Below are 25,931 nucleotides of genomic sequence, written 5' to 3'. Positions count from 1 at the left end.
GATCTCTCGTATTTTATTAAAATTATTCACATTTTCACAGATTCTGCAAGGGGTTCCCAAACTTTCGCATACCACTGTACATCGCAAGTAATTCTCCATTGTGTCAACATTTTTAGTATGAAACAAATTACCTGCAAAATCAGTTATAAATAACAGTGCCACGGATAATTTGTATCATAGCAACAAAGCATCTCAATTGAAAAAAAAAAAAAAGCTGCGCAGCTGAAGCATTCTCAAGCGCTCACAGCTAGGCGTTTTAAGCAGAGCGCCTAGCGTTTTCAGCTAGCTAAAAACGCTTTGGTGGACACATGGCCTTACTGGCAAAAATACTTAACCTACTTATTGATGCAATTTGTTGCACTGATGCATATTATAAAACATTTTCATAGTAACAGTGTAGATTTTCAGAAACAACACTATCAAGGAACATACATTCTTACACATCATGCCTTGCACTATGGCTGCTTACCAAAATTCTTCTTGACCTCCTAAGTCTTGGCACAATTTTATGTACAACGTTATCTTCCTCCGCATCTGTACTTGAGTCAAAACTTTTTCTTGTCCGCTTAAATTGGGGCACAATCATTAGAATATTTTCTTCATCTGGACTGTCAAAATGCTCTTCAGACCAATTAAGAGTCTCCTCCATCTTAAAAACAATGAATGAAATGTTAAAATATCACAGATTCTGAGGAATAATTGTGCTATTTTCTTACAAAACGCTACAATGTGTCAGTGGCTCATAAATAAAACTGTTTGGTGAAATCATGAATAATTTACAAATAAAAATATAGAGATAGAGCATGTACATGTTTAAAATGTACATGACAGAGCAAAGCTGTCAAGTTTTTTTTTTTTTTGTAAAAATGGCATATTCACACAGTTTCACCACATAAAAACATTGGACTTGACTAATGGAGAATAATTCTAAATAGGGAAATGCTGCTTGCCTTACCAGAATGCTTTTAGTCCTTCTAAGCTGTGGCACATGTTCTCCTTCCACAGTACGTTTACTACTGAGATGCTATAAAGGAGAAACAAATTATAAACAGGATGACATTTACTGAAAGTGCTGTTTTGTAATTAAAGCAATAGATAAAGTCTGATGTGCAAAACCAGTCCGCTTTCTACAGTAGTTGCATACAATAGTCCGTATGGCTGAATCTGATTGATAGCCATTGTTTATTTTGGAGAACGTTTTTTACCCACGTTTAACAATGTCACAGCTTTCAGACGCACTCAACACAACAACACTCAACGCGCTGTGCACGCTCGTGCATAACCTGATTTTGCTGAGTTCAAAATGTTCCTGGGTCAAAATTTTTGTTGATCCTGGAACAACATTCAAATCAATTAACTTTAAAAAAGTAATTAGTTCTAGTTACTAGTTACTTCTTGCAAATAGTAACGGAGTTAGTAACTGAGTTACATCATTATAAAAGTAACTAATTACCAGGGAAAGTAACTATTGCGTTACTTTAAAAAAAAATATATATATATATATGTAAAATAACTTGAATGCCCCCATTATTAAATATAAGTCCAAGAATATTCTTGATCCAACTCGTGATTCATGATCCGCTCTTGCTTATGAAATTTCTTTGTAGGCTACTGTACAATACAGGGTTGCCAACTCTCACGCATCTGGCGTGACACTCACGCTTTCAGCATCAATCTCACGCACTCACGCACACGCAAGAAATGTCACGCCAAAATCCATTTTTCTCCCCTCTCAATCCGTTACTTTCTGTTGATGACTAGACCACAGCGTATTAATGACAGGAGAGGAGTTTAAGGCCCACAGCTGTTACATCTCCCTACAACGTTCACATTGCAGTATTCTCTGATCGTTGATTGGCTGAAAACCTTGCACGTGATATACGTCAGTTGCGTGTGAGAAGTTCAGAGAAAGTTCAGAGAGAGTTCGGAGTCGGCACGTGTGAAAGTTTGGAAGACAATCAAGGTAAGCAAATAATAAAATGGTGAGCCATGCCCCCAGACCCCCCTAGCGGAGGTACATCCAACAAAGTTTTACAAATTACAGTGTCAAATAATGTACATTTTCTGAACAAGAATACGACAACAAAAGCTCCTTTCATATCAGTAAAGCTATTAATAGAAAATTGAAATGTCTTTGGACAAATATAGATTTGGGCTAAGCCCCTAATGTTTACAATGTCTGGCTCCGCCCCTGTCAGATAACAAAACTGACAAAAATAAAATATTTCACCCCAATGATAGCCTACTAAGTAAACATGGACTGACATTGATTTTTAAAATTAGGGTTACCAAACATTTTCTCCGCGCACACGCGCAAACTGAAATTTTTACAAAGTCTCACTCCAGCCAAAGTCCCAAAGTTGGCAACCCTGACAATACGTGTTGGTAGCCATTAAAGAAAATATAGTTTCATATATATATATATATATATATATATATATATATATATATATATATATATATATATATATGTTTGTTATGTTTTAAATTAATTTGATTATGAAAAGTTAACACCATGAGTAAGATGCATCATAAGATGCGCAATATATATCGGGAGACATGGAGTGGGTCATGATTTTAAACACTTCATTCAGTTTTGTTTTGTAGAAAGCCTCTCTTTAAAGTGAATTTCGTTTTGTAAAAATTGCATCTTAATTTTAATCAATGTTTCATCAACCAATTGCCTGGATTTAATAAATAAGAAGCAAATATAGCAGACAATATAATCATGGCAGGCGCAGACGCGATCACTGGCGCGTGAACTAGAGTACGTCTTTTAGGCTAAATGAACCGAAACTCAGAGGCTGCTTGCCTCGCAGACATGAGAAATATATCTATAGAAAGCTTGAAATATATAAAACGAAAAGAAATAGGCTACTCTGATTATGTAGCCTAATCCGAATGAAATGTGCATTTTCTCTCTAGGTGCGTCCAGTATATGCGGAGATGATGAGAGTCAGCAATGTCAACTTCATCTTCGCAGCTGACACTGATTCAGAAAACATTACCTTATTAATAAACAATTAAAATGTCTCCTTGCTGTTTTTTGTCACATTCATAATCATTACTTTTGCCAGTTCATGGCAAGCGTTATGAGTGCGCTTGAGTGCCTTTATAGCCTATATTAGGCTACATAAACGCTCATTTTTAGTTTATTCTCTCCAGTATTTAAGAAATTAAATTAATATAAATGTGATAAGTGAAATGGCTTAAATGAACAACTACTAGTCGACTAGAAAAACTTATTTCACATATTTTCGATCCAGCATGTCACGAAGGGTATTCTGGCTTGAGCTTGCGCTCGCACGCTCTGACACACACAGAGCATTATTTCATTATTATCAGTTTAAAATTATATTTGTGAATGACTAACTGCAGCACACACCAGAGAAAAATCTTTGCAGGTCCTATGAGAGAGCTTACTCGGATGAAAACTACTTCAGTGAGCTCAATTATAGTAACGCAGCATTTTTTTGCCAGTAATGGTAACGGCGTTGTAACGGGAGAAAAAAGTACTAGTTTGATTACTCGTTACTGAAAAAAGTAAGTTTACTAACGGTGTTAGTAACGCCGTTATCCCATCACTGTCAATTAATCAGATTTGAGGGACAAGTTTACATATTATGTCAAGTTTAGGCTTAAAATCATGAATTGGTGCTTCTACATCAGTGTTATTAATCTATCATTTCCCTCATTACTACTCTATAGGTGCTCAATTACTACTCTATAGGTTTCTTGACATGAGACTGACAGAAACAGTGTTTCACCCCCCCCCTTTTAATAGAAAATCCCCTATGCAGTCAGTAACAACCAGCAATGACATTCATGGGATTTACAGTTAGGTCATAAGCACGCAGCGAAAACATTTGTGACACCAAATCATGTTTTTGAGCCAGTAATTAAAAAAGTTAGTAGCTCAAGTAACACCAGTGGAAAAGGTTAGTGTAGAGCCCTGAGACTCACCTTCAGAATTGAAGAGGAAACCTCATTGGTGTCTTGTACCCTTGTGTTGGAACTTTCCTCCAGTTCCTTCTTGCTGTGTTCAAAGGCCACATTGGTAGAATGCCCACCATCAACCTGTAACATGAATTACATTTAATGATTGTGAATTCAAACCATGACCAATTCATATGCAAACTCTTTTGTTTAAACATCAAGACATTAACATTGCATGACATGCATTGTTGATTTTGAACTGATGGAATTAAACATTCTAAAAGGTTTTTATCACCCATATTGATATTTGGACCCCACAAAGGTAGACCAGTGTATGAGTGTATAAATATGTACTTATACACTAACATATGACCAAGTGGAAGAACTCTGTTTTGGGCAATACTAAAAGAGAAACAACAATTAAAAAGATTTTTTTCACATTATAAGAACAAAATTAATAGGAATGTAACATTTTAAAGTAGGTTTTTAGCCTAAATGTCATACATGGTTCCCACAAGGGTGAACCAGAGAAAGTGTTTTTCAGACTACACAAACACTGAAGCAAATACAAATAACAAACTTGTGCCATTGGACAAGATAAGTAACAGTAACCTGGAATATGATTGCTGCTTCCCACTTGAATGGTGAAAGTATATTGGCATGTTCACCAAACAAGAAGACTCACCTTCAGAATTGAAGGGGAAACCTCATTGGTGTCTTTTACCCTTGTGTTGGAACTTCCCACCAGTTCCTTGTTGCTGTGTTCAAAGGCCACATTGGTAGAATGCCCACCATCAACCTGTAACATGAATTACATTTAATAATTCGTCCCCTTGGAATTTTAAGGTTCTATTTGCGTTCTGAGCAGTTTTGAGATATTGAGCTTCAAGTTTTGCATTACATATAGGAAAACTTATATGGGGAACAAGTTTCTTTCAAACATGAAAATAACAAGGACCCTAAATGTATTATAAATATACAATATCAAAATCCTCTCAGATTTGTAAATGAGGATTTTTGGAACGGGTCAAATGCAGATAGAACATTCTAATTCTAAAAAAACACTTTTCGCTTAGAATTATAAGGTTCTATCTGCCAAAACATTATTTGCAGCCATAATTTTCAAGAAACAAAAATAGTTTACTTATAATTTATTTTGAAACATAAAATTAATGTTGTAACAATGTCTCAACATGTGTTAGAAAGTAAGTCTTGGCTTAGAAAGAAAGTAAGACATTTCAAATTAAGCAAGGCAGGTCTAAATATTTTGTCCAGTGCAGATGTTAATTTTTGGTACCAATATGGTGGGTAATTAAATACATTATTGCAGAAATTGTTACTTTAATCTTCCTTTTGTTTAGACAGAAAGCAGTTATTGTAATACATCTGAGCAGGACTTTATTCCACCTAAAGTGGGCCAGGTAAAATGGCTTTCTCTCTAGACATCAGTATGGCTGAAATAACATGCTAACGTTTATTGTTGTAATTAAGACCCTGTGGTGCCCACAAGTTGAACTTATAGAGACATTCACCCAGAGACTGCTCCTTTAAGGGAGCGGGTTGGGGGATATAGCGTTTCCGGGTTAACGTTGTGAGATTGTTGTTTACATCTCTCACTCTACCGCTGTACCACTGTACCGCCGTTGTGTTGTATTGAAGTGGAGAGTAAAACAGACTCGACGTACATCTGTCTCCTGTCTCCTCACTTATTACACTCCACATTTGGTGACCTCGACGTGAGTTGGATAAGGCTGAAATATGTCACACAACGGCGGTGGTGAAAATGATGCGGCCGCAGCGCCCGCCGCCGCTAGCGGTGCGGCTAATCTCGGCGCGATCTATGCTGCCACCATCAAGTTGCCGGACTTTTGGCAGCACAATCCACGGTCATGGTTTCAACATATCGAGGCCCAGTTCCAGCTGAGAGGGATAACGCAGGATGTTACAAAGTATTTTCATGTAGTAGCGGCTTTGGATGCCTCGACGACAGCCAGAGCTATGGCGCTATTAGAGGCCCCTCCGGCGGACGGCAAATACGACGCACTTGAAACATTCCTGTTAAGCCTCTTTGAACTGTCGGAGCTAGAGAAGGCAGAACGCCTGCTGTCCCTGAATGGCCTTGGCGATAACAAGCCATCTGAGTTAATGGAGAAGATGCTGGCTGTGTTGGGCACGGCGGATCCATCATTCCTTTTCGCCCACATATTCCTGCGGCAGCTTCCAGCACCTGTGCGCACCGCACTGGCCAGTTCCCCCCTCCCTTCCTCCAGAGACTATCGGGAATTGTCTGTGGAGGCAGACAGGATTTTCCTCGCTAACCGGCAGCAGTTTGTCCATGCGCTGTTGCCCCCTCAGCACACGTCTGCCCCATTCCCACCGTCAGTGGATGACCAGGGCACTGCAGCTGCTGTGACAGCCCGCCGACAGTGTGAGGACGGGTGGTGTTATTACCATTACAGGTTTGGGGCCAAAGCCAAGCAGTGTCGCCAGCCTTGCAGTTTTGGAGCACAGGGAAAAGCCAGGGCCGGCGCTCATTAGTAGCTATTGGCGCTGGCCGGGACTGCAAGCTGTTATTCATCACTGACGCTTTGTCTGGCCGGCGGCTGCTGGTCGATTCTGGGGCTCAGCGCAGCATCCTGCCAGCGAAGTCTGTGGACACCATGGCTGGCGGACATGGCCCCCCCTATGGATGCCGCTAACGGCACACCCATTCGTACTTATGGCACGAGGTATGTGGAGGTGTGTTTCGGCGGGCGGCGTTTTGGCTGGGATTTCGTCATGGCTGCTGTGTCTACATCTCTCCTGGGGGCGGATTTTCTCTGCGCTTACAGATTGTTAGTGGATGTTACGAACTGCCGCCTGATAGACGCCCTTTCTTTTGCTTCGTACCCCTGTACACTGGGAGGGGCGGGGGCGCTTTGTCTGTCGAACACGCTTGCCACAGGAGACCTGTATCAACGCCTACTGGCTGAGTTCCCTGACATCACCACGCCCACATTCTCATCAGCGGTGGCTAAGCATGGCGTGGAACACTACATCACCACAGTGGGCCCCCCAGTCTATGCACGGGCCTGGCGCCTCGACTCTGCTAAGCTCGCGATCGCCAGGGAGGTGTTCGCCACTATGGAGCACCTCGGCATCGTGCGACGCTCCAACAGCCCGTGGGCTTCCCCCCTGCATATGGTGACCAAAGCTGATGGCAGTTGGCGTCCCTGTGGTGATTTCCGTCGTCTAAACAATGCTACCACCCCCGATCGGTACCCTGTACCGCACATACAGGACTTTTCCGCTCACCTAGCCGGTGCCACCATCTTTTCGAAAGTGGACCTGGTTCGCGGTTACCACCAGGTGCCGGTCCACCCGCAGGATGTCCCCAAGACAGCAGTCATCACACCCTTTGGCCTTTTTGAATTCCTACGGATGCCCTTCGGCCTCAAGGGGGCAGCGCAGACATTTCATCGCCTTATGGACTCTGTCTTGCGGGACATGCCTTTCCTGTTCGTTTATCTGGACGACATTCTTGTGGCCAGCGCGTCTGCAGACGACGACCTGACACACCTCCGGCAGTTGTTCGGCCGGCTCAGTGAGCATGGTCTCATCGTCAACCCGGCCAAGTGTGAGTTTGGCCGGTCATCTATCACCTTCCTGGGCCATCACGTCACCCTGCAGGGAGCCGTCCCCCTCCCTTCCAAGGTGGACGCCATAGTCAGTTTTCCATATCCACACACTGTGCAGTCCCTACAGGAGTTTCTGAGCATGGTGAACTTTTACAACCGTTTCCTCCCCCACGCGGCCCTACTCATGCGTCCCTTGTACAATGCTTTGCGGGGTGGGAAACCGGCAGATGTGTTGGATTGGTCCCCGGAAATGACCGATGCCTTTGATGCTGCCAAAACCGCGCTAGCCAATGCTGCTCTGCTGGCGCACCCGTCTCCGACCGCCCCAGTTGCTCTTACCATGGACGCCTCTGATTACGCCGTGGGCGCTGTGTGTGAACAGTGGGTGGGCGGAGCCTGGCAGCCGCTGGCCTTTTTCAGCAGAAAGCTCCGTGACTATGAGAGGAGATATAGCACCTTCGACAGAGAGCTCCTTGGTCTTTTCCTCGCTACCCGCCATTTTCGTTTTCTGTTGGAGGGCCGGCAGTTCACGGCTTTTGTTGACCACAAGCCACTGACGTTCGCCATGGCCAAGTCTTCGGAGCCATGGTCTGGTCGACAGCAGCGTCAGCTCTCTGCCATCTCCGAGTACACCACTGACATTCAGCACGTGGCTGGAAAAGACAATTTCGTCGCCGACTGCCTCTCCTGGGCGGTCACGGAGTCTGTCCACTTGGGACTCGACTACGCAGCAATGGCCAAGGATCAGGCCGTGGACGCTGAGGTACAAGCCTATAGAACAGCCCCCACGGCGCTGCTCATGGAGGATGTGACGTTTGACACGGCCAACGCTACACTCCTCTGTGACGTCTCCACGGGCCAACCGCGCCCCATGGTACCTGCTGGCTGGAGGCAAAAGGTTTTTGACACCATCCATAGCCTTTCCCACCCCGGGGTGAAGGCCTCCACCAAGCTTGTGGGAGCCAAGTTTGTCTGGCCAGGCCTGCGGAGGGATGTCAGCGTGCAAAGGTGACTCGTCATACCAAAGCTCCTTTAGCGCCCTTCAAAGTGCTAGAGAGGCATTTTGATCATGTGAATGTGGACTTGGTGGGCCCATTTCCCCCCTCCCGTGGTTATACTTACCTCCTCACCATGGTGGACAGGACCGCTAGGTGGCCAGAGGTGGTTCCCCTGTCTTCCATTACATCAGTGGAAGTAGCCCGGGCGTTCATTATGGCTTGGGTGGCCCGTTTCGGCACACCATCGGACCTCTCTTCGGACCGGGGTCTGCAGTTCACGTCAGAGCTTTGGACAGCAGTCGCCGAGGTCCTGGGGGTGAAGGTCCACCGTACCACAGCCTACAACCCACAGAGCAATGGGCTTTGTGAGCGGTTTCATCGGGACATGAAAGCTGCGCTCAGGGCCAGCCTCACGGACAACAATTGGGCTGACCGCCTCCCATGGGTTATGCTGGGCCTTCGCTCCGCCCCCAAGGAAGATCTGCAAGCCTCATCAGCCGAGCTGGTGTACGGCCAGCCTCTGCGCGTTCTGGGGGAGTTTCTTCCAGACGCCACGGCTTCCCATCGTGCTGTGTCTCGGGGGATTGCAGACGCTTTTGTTCCCATTCCAACGTCTCACCATGGCCTTCCTCAGTCCTACGTGCCCAAGGATTTACCTTCAGCCAAGTATGTTTTCATACGCCATGACGGCCATCGTACCCCAATGCAGCCCCCCTATGATGGGCCCTTCCGTGTCCTGGCCGGAAGGTCTAAGAACTTTGTTGTGGATATGGGGGGCAGGCCTGAGCGGGTGGCTATAGACCGTCTCAAACCTGCTCACGTGGATATTGGTGAACCGCCTCAGCTGGCCCAGCCCCCACGGAGAGGGCGCCCTCCTGCGGCAGCCTCGGCCCCTGCTCTTGTCCCTGACACTGTCCCTGCTCCGCCTTTTGCCCCTTGCCCCTCTCCTGTTAAGCGCAGCCGGTATGGCCACCTCATCCGCCCCCCTATACGTTGACTCTTAGGGACTGTTTTGAATTGGGCTGTTCGGTTTTGCACTAGTGTATAGTGTCCCTGTTCGGTTTGGGGACTGTTATTATGGGTGAATTCTGGGGGGGCCTGTGTGGTGCCCACAAGTTGAACTTATAGAGACATTCACCCAGAGACTGCCCCTTTAAGGGAGCGGGTTGGGGGATATAGCGTTTCCGGGTTAACGTTGTGAGATTGTTGTTTACATCTCTCGCTCTACCGCTGTACCACTGTACGCTGTTGTGTTGTATTGAATTGGAGAGTAAAACTGACTCGACGTACATCTGTCTCCTGTCTCCTCACTTATTACACTCCACAACCCCCTCAATTAAATTGTTGACTATTTGACCTTTAAGGCTTAATATTGTAAAAATTAAGACATTTTAAGACATTAAAAACTGCAAGAAAACAGACATGCTTCAGCAAAGTAATTCATAAAGTTTAATATTCATTGGTAAATGATTCACTGACATATATATATATATATATATATATATATACATATAAAATCACAAAAAATGTCAGACTCATTTTTTAAAACACAGATAATACTCTCTATCTGACTTAATGTCACTCATCTTCGCCTCTGAGATGATGTTCTTTTTGGAGAGTACCCTTAGTTTGGGCAAGATGGATGCTTGCTTGGTCCTCTTATGTCTACTTTAACTCTTGGATCTGCATGTGATTTTGTGTAATGAAGAGTATACAGGTGCTGGTCATATAATAAGAATATCATCAAAAAGTTGATTTATTTCACTAATTCCATTCAAAAATTGAAACTTGTATATTATATTCATTCATTACACACAGACTGATATATTTCAAATGTTTATTTCTTTTAATTTTGATGATTATAAAATCCCAAATTCAGTATCTCAGAAAATTAGAATATTGTGAAAAGGTTCAATATTGAAGACACCTGGTGCCACACTCTAATCCGCTAATTAACTCACCTGCAAAGGCCTTTAAATTGTCTCTCAGTCTAGTTCTGTAGGCTACACAATCATGGGGAAGACTGCTGACTTGACAGTTGATCACTGACACCTTGCACAAGGAGGGCAAGACACAAAAGGTCATTGCAAAAGAGGCTGGCTGTTCACAGAGCTCTGTGTCCAAGCATATTAATAGAGAGGCGAAGCGAAGGAAAAGATGTGGTAGAAAAAAAGTGTACAAGCAATAGGGATAACCGCACCCTTGAGAGGATTGTGAAACAAAACCCATTAAAAAATATGGGGGAGATTCACAAAGAGTGGACTGCAGCTGGAGTCAGTGCTTCAAGAACCACTACGCACAGACGTATGCAAGACATGGGTTTCAGCTGTCGCATTCCTTGTGTCAAGCCATTCTTGAACAACAGACAGCGTCAGAAGCGTCTCGCCTGGGCTAAAGACAAAAAGGACTGGACTGCTGGTGAGTGGTCCAAAGTTATTTTCTCTGATTAAAGTAAATTTTGCATTTCCTTTGGAAATCAGGGTCCCAGAGTCTGGAGGAAGAGAGGAGAGGCACACAATCCATGTTGCTTGAGGTCCAGTGTAAAGTTTCCACAGTCAGTGATGGTTTGGGGTGCCATGTCATCTGCTGGTGTTGGTCCACTGTGTTTTCTGAGGTCCAAGGTCAACGCAGCCGTATACTGTGATGGAATTTTTGAACTAATTAATGAACTAACATTTCTTTTCTTCTACAGGCCTAATAATAATAATAATCTAACTTAGAAATAGAGAAACAGTCACTAGGACTGAGTGTTGTGATTCAAAACATTCTGCTGTGCTGGCTAGACAGCATCCTTCTGGGGATAAAAAATAGTCTTTGAGAGGTTGTTTTGACCTATTGAGTAATCTGAACTATTAACCCAGTGATATTTTTTGATGATCCTGTGATTCAGTTGTTCTAATCTAAATTTACTCCGGCAGTAAGCGGGACAGAGGAACTGAGATGTTTTTCTTAAATCTAAACCAATCATATTGGGACTGATGATAATGAGTAATAGATCATGCCATACTGACTGTAAAGTGTACCTGAAATCCTATAAAACCTTTGTATTCCTTTGTTCGGAGAGAGATTCTCTGGAATGATGAGAACTCTCCCGGCCGTGATTAAAGCATATTCTGAGGCATAGACTGGAGTCTGTTTGGTTTTTAGGCTGCAGCAAACAACTAAGCGCTAGAGAACTCTTTCCATACTATAGTGATAGTGTTTAGTGGTGAGGAGCACTAAAGAGCTTATTATCAGGTGATAGTGCCGGTGGGGAACACTAAAGAGCTTAGTATCAGGTGGTAGGCCCCCAAAACAGGCCGAGACGTCGGCCAACTCGAACAGGTACTGAAGTACGCTCAGTAGAGTATAAATTTATTGGTTTTTGTTTATGGTGTCAGGGACACCCAGATTTAACTAAGTCAGGTGCGTAGGGAAAAATCTACCACAATACCAGGACGTTTTAGAGCACTTCATGCTTCCTGCTGCTGACCAACTTTATGCACTGTGGAGTGGCCTGGAGTAGAGTATTTCATTGTTATCTTTTTAATTTGAGGATGCCTTGTCAGGAAATCTGCCATAGGAAAGGCTATTATGGAGCTTCTGTTCTGAGGCACACAACTGTCACTCTATGTTATCTCAGTGGCATTTGGATGGTCACGCACAACGCGTTCTAATATTTTCATTAGTCCACTTGCAACATCATTTCCTCCCCTACCTGACATTACCTCTGTCCACAAAGCACAGTAGCTTTTTTAGTTTGCGAACAGTGAGCAGTAAGATTATACAAGTTAAGTTTCCACTTGTAGAAAAAAGAGCTAATTTCGGCACGTGGACGTGAAATAACATTCTGTAGGTCAAATCAGACTGTAAGAGTATCTTTATCCTGTCTGTCTTTTTGGCGCTCTTGGTGCATTGGCGTCTTGTCAGCTATATGCTTTGTTTGATGGTATTCATCACTTTGGCCTACCATGTTTGCTTTAAGGCAGTCTCATATGCTTCACACTGATCACACCAATCCTTTTTATGGGTGTGAAAGCTAAGGTTGAACTCTGTGTTGAATATGAATCGGTAATAAGATTCTTTCACAGGTGTATTTCCATTCTCGTTGCATTTAAGTCTGTAGAGATCATACATCCTTGAAACATTGAATACCGGTTCAAGGTACTGTCTTTCTGTGCTGGCACGACAGTAATGTGACTCAACCACAGGAAATGAACTGATGTGTGCCTTTACCTGCTCTTTCTGATTTTCATCTATGCATTTTTTTGCATGCTTTCCCCTTGCATCTGATTTTGGCATGCTAGTCATCTGATTTTTCTTCATGTGTGTATTATACACAGGTTTCTGGCTGATGGCAAGTGTGCCCAGATAAAACTGCTTACAGACTCTCACCTTTTCACCCTCTACATTTAGATAGTACTTAAATGAGTAGGTACGCTTTCTGTGTGGTTCATCACAGGTTTGTCTTTCTTTTTCTGTGCAGTCTGTAGTCATGGCTATAAAGTATATTTCCTGTTTTGACTCAACTGGTAGAAATGTGTAAAGCATTTCTCCCTTTCAGCTGGGGTTACTTTCTTTGCACATTTGTATTTACATGACATACTACAGTTCTTCAGAGTTTTCACTTGTTTGGCAGAAGCCTTTTTATTTGCAGAGTTGACATGTTCCTTGCCCTCCTGATAAAGTTTCTTGCGGGTACATGCTTTCCATGTTGAAGGATTTGAAACATGTCTCCTGTTTCTTCTTTTCTGAGTAGCCCCCAGCTCTTCAATTTGTAAACTGGTAGGTGCAGTCACTGGCTTGGTCAATGACTCAGTCGCTGGCTCCACTGGTGTGGTCACTGGCTCTGTCACTGGCTCCACTGGTTTGTCTGGTAAGACCCTAAGCCCTGCTGCAACTACCTTGTCACCTGCCTGGAGAAAAAAATATATTTGAAAAAATACATATTTAAACTTAATATTTAAATACACAATGTAAAAAAAATAGGCATGCAATAAATTCATAAAAGTTTCTTATTATTAGCTCACTACCTCTGTAGCTCAAAACTAACCAATTCTGACTGACTGACTGACTGACTGATTCTTACCTTTCCTCTCTCTATTGTTCTCTGTCTTGGTATTACTGGACTACTTGTTTCTCCCTCTGTCTCTAAAAGTCTGATTTTACGTTGCTCCTATACAACATTGCTTCTTCCCTCTCTGCCTTAGTTTCTCTCCCATTCTCTGGTGATGCTTTTTTCACATTTTCTTTGCCTGGTGCTCTCTTTCTCATTCTCCTGCTGTTGTTTCTAGCATTACTTTTTCCCCTCCTGGATATGTCAGGTTCATTACAAAAATAGACAAAATAATAATAATAATAATAAATTTTGCATGGTATACCATTGAGTAGCTACAGGCTACAATCATTCTGAAATCATTTTAATACTGAGGTAACCGCTTTAACGATCTTTCACAAGTTCACATTTTCACATAACGATCATAACTTACTGTAACCGCACTATTTTGAGTAGGATAGGTTTGTTTGTTTTTTCTGTATTTTTTTTTTATCTTAGCGCTTGCCTCAAAGGAACTATGAAGCTAGCGCTTCTGGCTAGTGTGGTGTCTAAGTAAGAAAACAATCTCCTCAGCAAGACCTAAAAAAAACCAAAAAAAGACTGAACTTGCCTGGAATTTGGGCTGCTGTCCTTGACAAGATCGTCAATAAAACTGTCGATCTTGAGGTTTCTTAAAAACTTTTCGTTGCGTGCCATAATCCTCACAGATATTGTGTGTCTGTGATTTTTCTTGTCGTCAAGGAAAAAGCCGGCGACATGGTATATAAAGTAGATTGGTCTTGATTGTTCCTCTTCTGTGCATTCAAAGTGCTGATTGGCTTACGCAGATAGAACCTTATAGACCCAAGTTAGAGTTCGACTTTGTAGATAGAACCTTTTTATTTTTTAAATAAAAAATCCCAAAATGTACACAAATTAGAAAAAAAAAACATCACATAATGTAAATAAGTTGTCACAGAATAACAATATGTGAATAACTCAATTTTGACAAAAATGTCAGATAGAACCTTATAATTCCAAGGGGACGATATGTTTAATCGTCAAAAGAATGAAATTCAATGCATTGATTTTGAACAGAAGATTGAACATTCTAGAAGACTTATCAGCCATATTGATATTTGGACCCCACAAGGGTAGACCAGTGTATGTGTGTATAAACATTAGGGCTGAAACGATTCCTTGAGTAACTCGAGTAAGAGAGGCAAAATCAGTTGCCTCGAAGCTTCGTTTAGTCCATTTAACTACACACGGTCATGTTGCAGAATGAGTTTTCGTGTAAGGACTCGGAGTATGTGCGGATTGCGGTTATATCCTTGGGTCAGGTGGGTAAAGTAGGCTAATAAAAAGTAAAATTCCAAAAATTGCGGGTGGATGAGAGATAAATCATTGATGAGTTGAGTTTAATAAAGACGCAGAACTCTCATTTCATGGTAAAACACAATGAATGTGTGTCATTTTAAGCTCATTTCAAGATCAAAGACCGCAATGCATGAGAGAGCAGCATCAGCACTGGTAATATAAAAATACAAAAGATTTTTTTTTTTAATGCAACCTACTTCAGTGTAGCTAATGTTACGATAGCATCACGCTTAACACTAAGAATTTGAATAATTGTAATGTGACGATCGGGTGTCGAGATCTAAATCAGAGAAAATCATGTGCGGGTGGATGGTTTGTTCTTAACAGCAGATTCAGTGACATTAGAGCTGATCCACGCATCTCTTGTATGCCCATCTCTACTCTTGTTCTTGTTCCAAGTTTCCTTCCTGTCCAATATGGGACAGGTAGCAATAAGAGGCCGGAAAAGTTAAATGTACACATAAGGAACAGCTAGAGGACCAATTTGCAACTTATTAGGTCAATTGGCAAGATGATTGGGTATAAAAAGAGCCTCTCAGATTGGCAGTGTCTCTCAGAAGTCAAGATGGGCAGAGGATTACTAATTCCCCCAATGCTACAGCGAAAAATAGTCGAGCAATATCAGAAAGGAGTTTCTCAAAGAAAAATTGCAAAGAGTTTGAAGTTATCATCATCTACAGTGCATATCATCCAAAGATTCAGAGAATCTGGAACTATCTCTGTGCGTAAGGGTCAAGGCCGGAAAACCATACTGGATGCCCGTGATCTTCGGGCCCTTAGACGGCGATGCATCACATACAGGAATGCTACTGTAATGGAAATCACAACATGGGCTCAGGAATACTTCCAGAAACATTGTCGGTGAACACAATCCACCGTGCCATTCGCTGTTGCCGGCTAAAACTCTATAGGTCAAAAAAGAAGCCATATCTAAACATGATCCAGAAGCGCAGGCATTTTCTCTGGGCCAAGGCTCATTTAAAATGGACTGTGGCAAAGTGGAAAACTGTTCTGTGGTCAGACAAATCAAAATTTGAAGTTCTTTTTGGAAAACTGGGACGTCATGTCATCTGGACTAAAGAGGACAAGGAAAACCCAAGTTGTTATCAGCGCTCAGTTCAGAAGCCTGCATCTCTGATGGTATGGGGTTGCATGAGTGCGTGTGGCATGGGCAGCACATCTGGAAAGGCACCATCAATGCTGAAAGGTATATCCAAGTTCTAGAACAACATATGCTCCCATCCAGACATCGTCTCTTTCAGGGAAGACCTTGCATTTTCCAACAAGACAATGCCAGACCACATACTGCATCAATTACAACATCATGACTGCGTAGAAGGAGGATCCGGGTACTGAAATGGCCAGCCTGCATTCCAGATCTTTCACCCATAGAAAACATTTGGCGCATCATAAAGAGGAAGATGCGACAAAGAAGACCTAAGACAGTTGAGCAACTAGAAGCCTGTATTAGACAAGAATGGGACAACATTCCTATACCTAAACTTGTCTCCTCAGTCCCCAGACGCTTGTAGACTGTTATAAAAAGAAGATGGGATGCCACACAGTGGTATACATGGCCTTGTCCCAACTTTTTTTTGATGCCATGAAATTTCCCTTAAAATGATACATTTTCTCAGTTTAAACCTTTGATATGTCATCTATGTTGTATTCTGAATAAAATATTGAATTTTGAAACTTCCACATCATTACATTCTGTTTTTATTCACAATTTGTACAGTGTCCCAAATTTTTTGGAATGGGGTTTGTGTGTATATATTTATATATATATATATATATATATATATATATATATATATATATATATATATATATATATATATATATATATATTTTATATATATGTGTAACGGTTCACAAAATTCATGGTTCAGTTCGATACGATACACTGGTGTCACGGTTCGGTTCGGTACGTTTTATCACAACTATGCAGTGTTTTCAGCCACATAACGTTCTTTAACATTCATTCTTTTAAGATTTCAGATATTTATATACGCATAAGCACCATTAAAACAATATATTTAGAGTTTATAAAATGCACACTGATGTCAGACATCAGTGGAAGGAGCAATAACAATCCATTCAATTACAATTTGCCGATATTTATTCATATCAGACACACATAATGGGCCTACGTAACTATAAAGTTTACTCTATTATTCTTCCAGTTCACCAGCCTCTTACTTGCATATATTTCGGGAGAAAATTATGAATTCACCTGCTGTAAATCTGACTGACAGGACTGTGAACTGCAGCGCAAAATAAGATGGCGCAAACCTATCTCACATTATAGATCAAGATAAAGATCATTTATAAAGGCTTTTAAACGACAAAACACACTCACACATATTTGAGGATCGGAATATCAGATAGTTGATAACATGGTAAGCAAGTTTGTGAATATTTTAAATAAACAAGGAAAAACAAAATAATAGTGATCCATCTGTCATACAGTGTTATTGTTGCTGCGCTCAGCGCTAGTGACACGCAAGACGCGTCGCTATGGAAACATTAAAGGCAAACGTTCTAAAATAACGGTTGCATTAAAAAAAAAACTCACTCTGGGGGGAGATTAGAATATTTTAAACTCACGCTCGAAAGGGATAAAACAAAAACAGCTCCTTATAAAAAAATGAAAATGTTATATAGCTTACATGGAATCCAAAGTGCACCCAAACACCAGACCTGTTTGTTATTTGGACGATCTTCTATTTCTGGTCTGTTAAACCTTTACAGTCTATGTGTTAAACACATTAGCCATTTTGCAAAGAGCCTTCAGCGCGTACTGAGTGAGCGAGCGCCTGCCTGAGTAGCCAAATGTAACGTTAAATCAAACGCTCCAGACGCCCCAGACGCGTTCGGTTTGAACGCAGCATAACATAAACGTATAAGTTGGTGTTTTTTTTTCTTCGGGGGTGTCAGGGGCGTTGCCTGTTACATCGATTGGGTTATTGGGCTACCTTGTTGAACGCATAACATTATATTTCACAAACTTTTTTATTTTCCAAATGTAATTAATTAGTCCAACGAACCGTTCGGTACATAATGCGTACCGCGTACCGAACCAAAAGCCTCTTACCGAACGGTTCGATACGAATACGCGTATCGTTACACCCCTAATATAATATATATATATATATATATATATATATATATATATATATATATATATATACACACACTAGGGCTGTCAAAATAATGCATTAATTTCGATTAATTAATCTGAGAAAAAATAACGCGTAAAAAAAATGAACGCAGATTAATCTATTCCGTATTGACCTTTGAACCTGGAGCCGTTCTCGTGCGCGCAAGCTGTCTTGTCTTCAAAGTAAGCACTGTCTTTGCACTCTCTCTACCTCATACATAATAATCTTAATCAACTGACACAATGCTAAAAGTTCGTAAAACCTAATCCATGTTTCATGAGGCGCATTCAGAGAATGTTTTTCCTGAATAACCGCTGGGTGTGAATAGTGCTCAAAAAACGTCACCTCATCTTCTCTGACAGGTGCCCTGCACGTGCAGCTGACATAAACCACACTTTCAGTAAACAAAAAGAAAATCCTATCCAGTGGTGAAGTGTTTTCTGTATAGACAAATCTTTTGCGATATCCTAATAACAGTCGCGATTCGCACGCAACGCGTCAACGTCCGCTAATGTCCAATTCGCGACCTAATGACTCATTTGAACAGATTCATTTTAATGAATCATGACAACAACTGATTCTTCCACACGGTCTATAATGAATCATTTACTCAAACAACTCTGAAGTGAGAACATAAGTGTGCTTACTCCATTTAGCAAGAGTGGTTAGTAAAATTAGCCTTAATAATTCAAAGTATTTTCAGGTTATTTAAATGACAATGTGTAGTAAATTAGGTCTACCTATAAAATCAGTTAGTTTAGACTGGAGTGAGGTGAAACCAGAACAAAGCAAGTTGTTGTTAGCTAGGTGTATTCAATTGTATATGGTAGAAAATTATATTATTAGTTAATATAACTTCTAAATGCAAAAAATACTTTTCAGGTTTAGCAAAAAAGCATCTTCTCTTACAAAGCTATAAAATCATTTTTTTTTCATTTATTTTTTATTTTTTTGCAAAGAGGGCAAGAAAGAATTAAAGTGAGAGTGACTGGTACTTTATTGTCAGTATCGGGCTCGTAGATCACGTGGGTAGGGCACTTTTTACTGTTTGTGTGGATGACCATGTCTGTCACCACCGAAGACCATTTTTGACCAGGGAAAAACCCTGCATTAATTAATTTGAATTGAAATATTTAATACTTTCACAGCAAAAAGTATGTATACAATTAATTTAGATTAATTAATCACAGAGTATGTAATTAATTAGATTAAAATTTTTAATCGGGTGACAGCCCTAATATATATATATATATATATATATATATATATATATATATATATATATATATATATATATACACACACACACACATATACACAACTATTTTTAATGTAGTAATTTATTATAGTACCTTCGGTATTTCCATGCAGCAGACATTTTCAGCTTCGCTGGGCATTTTATTACAGTTTTCACATCTGCACCTAAATAAACGACAAAAATACACCAGTGTATTTTATGTTATTGTTATTTATTGGTACAGTGAAGATGCCTAATCAAACCTTTATAACATGGGATGTGAAAGGTAAGAGAGTTTAAATTAAAAACTTACCACTGTGAAACGTCCTGCTGAAGTCGCGCTTGCAAAGGATGTTCCAACTGATCATCTTGTTCATCTGCATTTTCAGGATCCGACTCGGGCTCGAACTGGTATGGTAAAACTGAAGACATAATTATAAGTATATAAGTATATACACTCGCGATTATGTTAAGGGGCATTACATTTCCGACACACGCTTGACGTGTTTGGCCAATCACAACGCACATGGTCAGATCAGAGCACACTGCACTTCTAGGAAGGATGGGCTTTGTAGAAATCTACACATTTTTGAAAAACTGAGCATAGAGGCTCTACAATAATGTACAGTATGTGAAAAATGTATTTTTTGAACATTAAAGCATGTTAACATTCTCTTGCACCCAAAAATGACATTCTTCTGTAGAGCTGGACATTTTACTAAAGATCAAATGACTGAGTTCAGCTCTGAGAATGAAACCAACCTGTTTGTTTCTCAGTATCTTCATGGTTCACTCTGAATGCTTCTTCAGTCCTGATGTCTTCTCTCTCCTCTTTATTAAACGACACATTTGTTTGTTCCTCAGCATCTTCTTGTTTCAGACTGAATCTTGTTTCAGACTGAATCCTGATGTTTTCACTCTCCTCTTTAATAAACGACACATTTGTTTGTTCTTCAGCATCTTCTTGTTTCAGACTGAATACTTCTTCAATCCTGATGTTTTCAGTCTCCTCTTTAATAAACGACACATTTGTTTGTTCCTCAGTATCTTTTTGTTTCACTCTGAATGTTTCTTCAATCTGCATGTCTTCACTCTCCACTTTCATTCGCCATATTTATAATAGTGTGTCACGTGGATCTCAGTCACTGCAGGAGTTTTTCTGTGTATTTGGACACTGTAATGTTTAAGATGCGAATAATTAACAGACAGAAAAATAAATCACAACTACATCTCTGGGTGCGTCTCAATCAGAAGTCAATCAGAGTTATTAGCCACCCCCTGCAGTACAAATTAAAGGTGCCCTAGAATTAAAACTTGGCATAGTTAAATAACAAGAGTTCAGTACATGGAAATGACATAAGGTGAGTCTCAAACTCCATTGTTTCCTCCTCCTTATATAAATCTCATTTGTTTAAAAGACCTCCGAAGAACAGGCGACTGTTACGTAACAGTCGGGGTGTACGCCCCCAATATTTGCATATGCCAGCCCATGATTGAGGCATTACACAAGGGCAGAATGTCTGGATGTGCACAGCTGAATCAACAGACTAGGTAAGCAAGTGATTTTAGTGATTTTAGTGATATTTGTAAATTGTCTTTCTAAATGTTTCGTTAGCATGTTGCTAATGTACTGTTAAATGTGGTTAAAGTTACCATCGTTTCTTACTGTATTCACGGAGACAAGAGCCATCGTTATTTTCATTATTAAACATTTGCAGTCTGTATAATGCATAAACACAACTTCATTCTTTATAAATCTCTCCAACAGTGTAGCATTAGCCATTAGCCACGGAGCACAGCCTCAAATTCATTCAGAATCAAATGTAAACATCCAAATAAATACAATACGCACATAATCCGATGTATGCATGCAGTATGTATGACGAACACTTTGTAAAGATTCATTTTGAGGGTTATATTAGCTGTGTGAACTTTATGCTGTTAAAGGCAAGCGCGAGCTCTGTGGGTGGGGGAGCGCAAGATTTAAAGGGGCCGCAGCATGAATCGGCTCATATTTAATGATGCCCCAAAATAGGCAGTTAAAAAAAATTTATAAAAAAAAATCTATGGGGTATTTTGAGCTGAACACAGACACCTTTAGGGGACACCTTAGACTTATATTTACGTTCGATGGCACCTTTAAAGTCCCCCTGTAGACAATCATTTTATCCCTTAAATCTGATCTTTGATCACCAAAATGAAAAGCTTGAGGCATTTTTTAATTTAACGTAAACTAATTCTTTAGACAGTCAATTGCTGCGAACTACTAGCGGTTTAATTTTGTCTGTATCATTTTTCCCCAACATTTCCTATTTGTATTTAACAAATATTTAAAAGAATATCATAGCATAATTTAATGTAGTTGTAATTTTTCAGTGTATATGATTTCATTTGATTGGTAACAGCCCTATAGTGTCTTATAATTTTAATCAAATGCATTATCTGATCTAATTTAAGAATTTAAAATTAAAGATGAAGACAAAAAGCCAAATGCCCTTGGGTAACTATTACAAAATTCAGATTTAAATATGCCAACGTTAATATAACACTGATGATAATATTGCTTCAGAATAAATTAGATATACACAACAACAAATCAAAATTTTTCCAGACAATCAACTTTTTTACTTGGAGAAGTGAATCACCGATTTAACTGTCCAAAGAACAAGAACATGAAGGCTTTGACAAGTCTTTAAGAACATAAATTATACATGCTCTTCATATTTTATAAGTTAAGTTGGTATTTAATTATCTGTATATAGATTTAATTTGCAATAGGTTTGTAAAAGTTTAATTCATTACACGTGTGTTTGTGTTTTCGTTGCATGCAGCGTTCGCTGAATCGAGCTCTTCGAATCACTGAATCATTACGCGAATCTTTTGATTCAGTTGACTCGGAGCAACAAAAGACACCACTTTATCCAGAGACCGAATTCGTGTTTACTGTGAACTGATGAAAGCGAAATGAGACGCACCTTTTCTGTTACTTATGTGCGGATGCACTTTTCTCACAGAAATAACGTTTATTAATGTTAGATAAAGCAATGCAATTGTACATTTAATGCATCATAATTCATTTAAGATCGCCTCTAATCATTATAAAAAGAGGTTGAACGATTTTTATCGATTCAAACACGTTAAATGCTTAAAAACAAACCTTTCTTCAGCCAATTCACAATAGATGCGGGCTCTGGGCGCAGAATTATGACGTCAGACTAAAATAAAAGTCCCATTCACAAGCTGCTTTCTAAAATCATAAAGTACATAGATATTTACATGCAAAAACACATACATAGTAAAAATAATAAGAATTAAATAAGGTATTCATATATGAATCATCGGAGGAATGCATATTTAACCCTCATTCCCCCCTCACACTTATAGTCATGTTTTAGATTAAGAGAAAAGAGAGTATACAAATTATATATATATATATACAAATAAGAATATGAATTATATAAATGCATTTACACAGCAAAAAGAAAATATCTTGCTATATCAGTGCAAGGTAAAGTTGTGAAGTTAGTTTATATAGCTGATAAAATGTACAGAGATGCTAACTTTTATCTATATTTGTTAATTTAAACAAAAAATTTAATAATAATTGTAAGAACGAAAAACTTAGCGCCATCAGTCCACAACATTTGAATGAACACCTTGTGCAGAGTAGATCCATGTGTATTAATTATTAATAATTGTAAAAAAACAACAACACATGTATTCCACCACAGAGAGCACAGAGTGGATCATAATACATATAGGACCTATTTGAATTCTGCACAGAATGCTGTATTTTAAAGCAATATAGAGGAGATTAGAAGAAAACTGAGGCTTTACGGAGCTCAACAGCTCTGGCTGAGCTGTGATTTAAACAACACACTATTGGCGACTTTATTTAGTTTCCTTTAATTATATATATATATATATATATATATATATATATATATATATATATATATATATATATATATACACAAAAAAAATCTTTGTTTTTGTTTTTTTAATTAATCTCTTAAGTAGAGAGAAGAGTCTTTCCATCCTTTCCCTGTTGAGGAAGAAATAGGTTGTTTGCACATGACGTCATTGCTGTGGCATGAAAGGATTTTTCTATATAGGAATCGCTATAAAAATAGCTGCATGCTATTGCAGAGTCAGCTGGTGCTGATGTGGATGTTGCCGGCCACACTTTTAGCCAATCGCGAGGGATCAGCGGACAAACGTGATGATTCATGAGTGACAGGTTTTTAGTGCGATGAGATATGATTTTGAACATGTAGCTGTAAATTCAAGTGATCACAATGCCAGAAATGACCTAAATCCAAGTTACACAGTAAATAACAGGAGTGTTTTTCAAAACGTGAATTACATCTGTGAAGGGATAGGATGCAAAGTCTCTAGATCACTTTAAAATGAAAATTACCCCCAGCTTTACTCACCCTGAAGCCATCCTAAGTGTATAAGACTTTCTTCTTTCTGATGAACACAATCAGAGTTATATTAATTAATATCCTGACACATCCAAGCTTTATAATGACAGCCAACAAGTCTGAAGCTAAAGAAAGTGTATCCATCCATGATAAACATGCATATGGCTCTGGGGGGTTAATAAAGGCCTTCTGGAGCAAAGTGACGCATTTGTGTAAGAAAAATATCCATATTTGATAAGTTATAAAGTAAAATATGTAGCTTCTGCCAGACCACCTTCTGTATTCAACTTACGAATAGTGTAAGTATAAGTATAGTGTAAGTAAGTTTTGAGATCAGTCATCACTAGATATTGTTGAAAAGTCATTATTTAGGTGGTTTTGGTGCACAAAAAGTATTCTCTTTGCTTTATAATATTAAAGTAGAACCACTGTAGTTAACTGTTTTAAATATGTTTTTAGTACCTTTATGGATCTTTAGAGGTGACTGTGACATTAGCTGGCAATAGACACCTCAAAGTTTGAAACGGCTTGCCAAGCTCCAGCTGCAAAACACCTTCGTACTACCATTGGTCAGTGATAGGAGGTGTGCATTGAGGCTCCGCCTTCACTCACATGGAACTGTTCTCTGACTCATTTCTTCTGTAGAGTTTGTTGAGGTAAGATCTCCACGGGTGAAAACATGAACACACTGGATAGCCGCTTTATAGTATAAAATGAAGTTGTGCTTCTGGTGAAATGAGGTTTTTCATGTTTGCTTAAAAGCAAGCAGCTTTACAGTATCAATCTATTGAATAAAGTGCTATGTAAATAAACATGACTGGAGTGCTAATTCTGTTATGATCAGATGCTTTTCTTATGCTTTCTAGAAAAATGCTTGCAGTTTTCTCATTTTGTTGTTTATTTTATTACTGAGAAGAAAGTGTACAGCTCGTATTTACATATTCTTCTAACCATTGCTCTCAGCAGTGTGGGTGGCATCAGATGTTTGATTACAGTATATCGCTGGTCATGCATTTCAAACTTTGTTTTACTCCTAAACGAAGAACGATAAAGAACTTAGTATGAAGTATATCGGGGCCATAAGTCTTGTGACATTTGTCTCTGCTGTTCTTGTTAGTGCAACTCTCTAGGTTTGGTCTAGTTTTTGTCTTCACAGTCTTTGCAGGTCATTGCAGATCCTGGAAATTTCTATAGTGCTCTTTGACTTCTAATCCTATTTTTTCTGGGTTGTCTGCTACCAACATCCTCTTCTCGTCCCAACTATATGGCTTTAAGTGTTTTTGTTGGCTTGACTCTGGAATATTCAACCTCTGGAAATACTGGTCTCTGAAAAAGCCTTGAAATCGCCCGTCGTCAATGTTACATAGTGGATTCAGAAAGTATTCAGGACCTTTTTTTTGTTAGGTTGTAGACTTATGCGAAAATGCTTTTTTCTCTTCAATATACACTCCATAACCTATAATGGAAAAACAAACTAGGTTTGTTAAAACTTTGCAAATGTATTAAAAAGAACAAACTGCAATATCACATATATTTTCAGATCCTTTGCTGTGAGGCTTAGCTCAGATGCATCGAATGTCTCTGGATCACCTTTGAGATGTTTCTAAGCTTTGATTGGAATATATATTTGCATTGGGAAAGGCACATACCCATGTACAAAAGGTCTAAAAAGGTGAAAATGCATATCAGAGCAGGAGCCAAGCCATTATGGTTAAGCCCAGAACACACCAAGCCGACAGTTGGCCGTCGGGCAGTTTTTGTTCGTCGGCCGACTAAGTTTTCTCAGTGTGTTCCGCACTGTTGGCTAAAGTTGGTCCTCGTCAGCTTTTTTTGGCCAATTCGACATGTTGAATTGCCGTCGGAGCTCGTCGGTCAGTCGAGCCATCTGATCATTCTGATTGGCCGTTCAGCTTACTGCCACCTGCTGGTACAGAAAGGCATTTCTTCTTACGCAGGTGCAGAACAGACGTGCTACTTGGCCGTTGGTTTGGTGTTGAGCTTTGGTTTGGTGTGTCAGGCCAACTTTGGACACAGACGCTGCTGACATGAACCAACCCCACAGTCTGCTTTTGTCGCCACTTGTTCGTCAGCTTGGTGTGTTTCGGGCTTTAAAGGAACTGCCTGCAGAGCTCAGAAGCAAGATTGTGTTGAAGCATTG

General features: G+C 40.0%; 1 protein-coding gene and 1 long non-coding RNA gene across 2 annotated transcripts; both read right to left on the bottom strand.

The window, feature by feature from the left end:
* Nucleotides 1–504: 504 nt before the first annotated feature.
* On the bottom strand, nucleotides 505–4,079 carry LOC137024987 (uncharacterized). The gene is made up of 3 exons (XR_010895810.1): nucleotides 3,964–4,079; nucleotides 956–1,024; nucleotides 505–649 (listed from the first exon to the last, which is right to left on the bottom strand). It is a non-coding gene; the product is annotated as an uncharacterized lncRNA (long non-coding RNA).
* Nucleotides 4,080–4,297: 218 nt separating this feature from the next.
* Nucleotides 4,298–22,533, bottom strand: LOC137025267 (gelsolin-related protein of 125 kDa-like). The gene is made up of 7 exons (XM_067393284.1): nucleotides 22,504–22,533; nucleotides 20,109–20,520; nucleotides 19,660–19,768; nucleotides 19,462–19,531; nucleotides 4,622–4,735; nucleotides 4,441–4,492; nucleotides 4,298–4,338 (listed from the first exon to the last, which is right to left on the bottom strand). The coding sequence occupies exons 2-7, from the start codon at nucleotides 20,449–20,451 to the stop codon at nucleotides 4,298–4,300; spliced, it is 729 nt and encodes a 242-aa protein (XP_067249385.1). The 5' UTR covers nucleotides 20,452–20,520; nucleotides 22,504–22,533.
* Nucleotides 22,534–25,931: the final 3,398 nt, after the last annotated feature.

The sequence above is a fragment of the Chanodichthys erythropterus genome, chromosome 8 (genome assembly GCF_024489055.1).
Source record: "Chanodichthys erythropterus isolate Z2021 chromosome 8, ASM2448905v1, whole genome shotgun sequence".
Classification (NCBI taxonomy): domain Eukaryota; kingdom Metazoa; phylum Chordata; class Actinopteri; order Cypriniformes; family Xenocyprididae; genus Chanodichthys; species Chanodichthys erythropterus.
The sequence above is the reverse complement of the archived record's forward strand: the minus strand, read 5'-3'. Positions and strand labels throughout refer to the sequence as shown.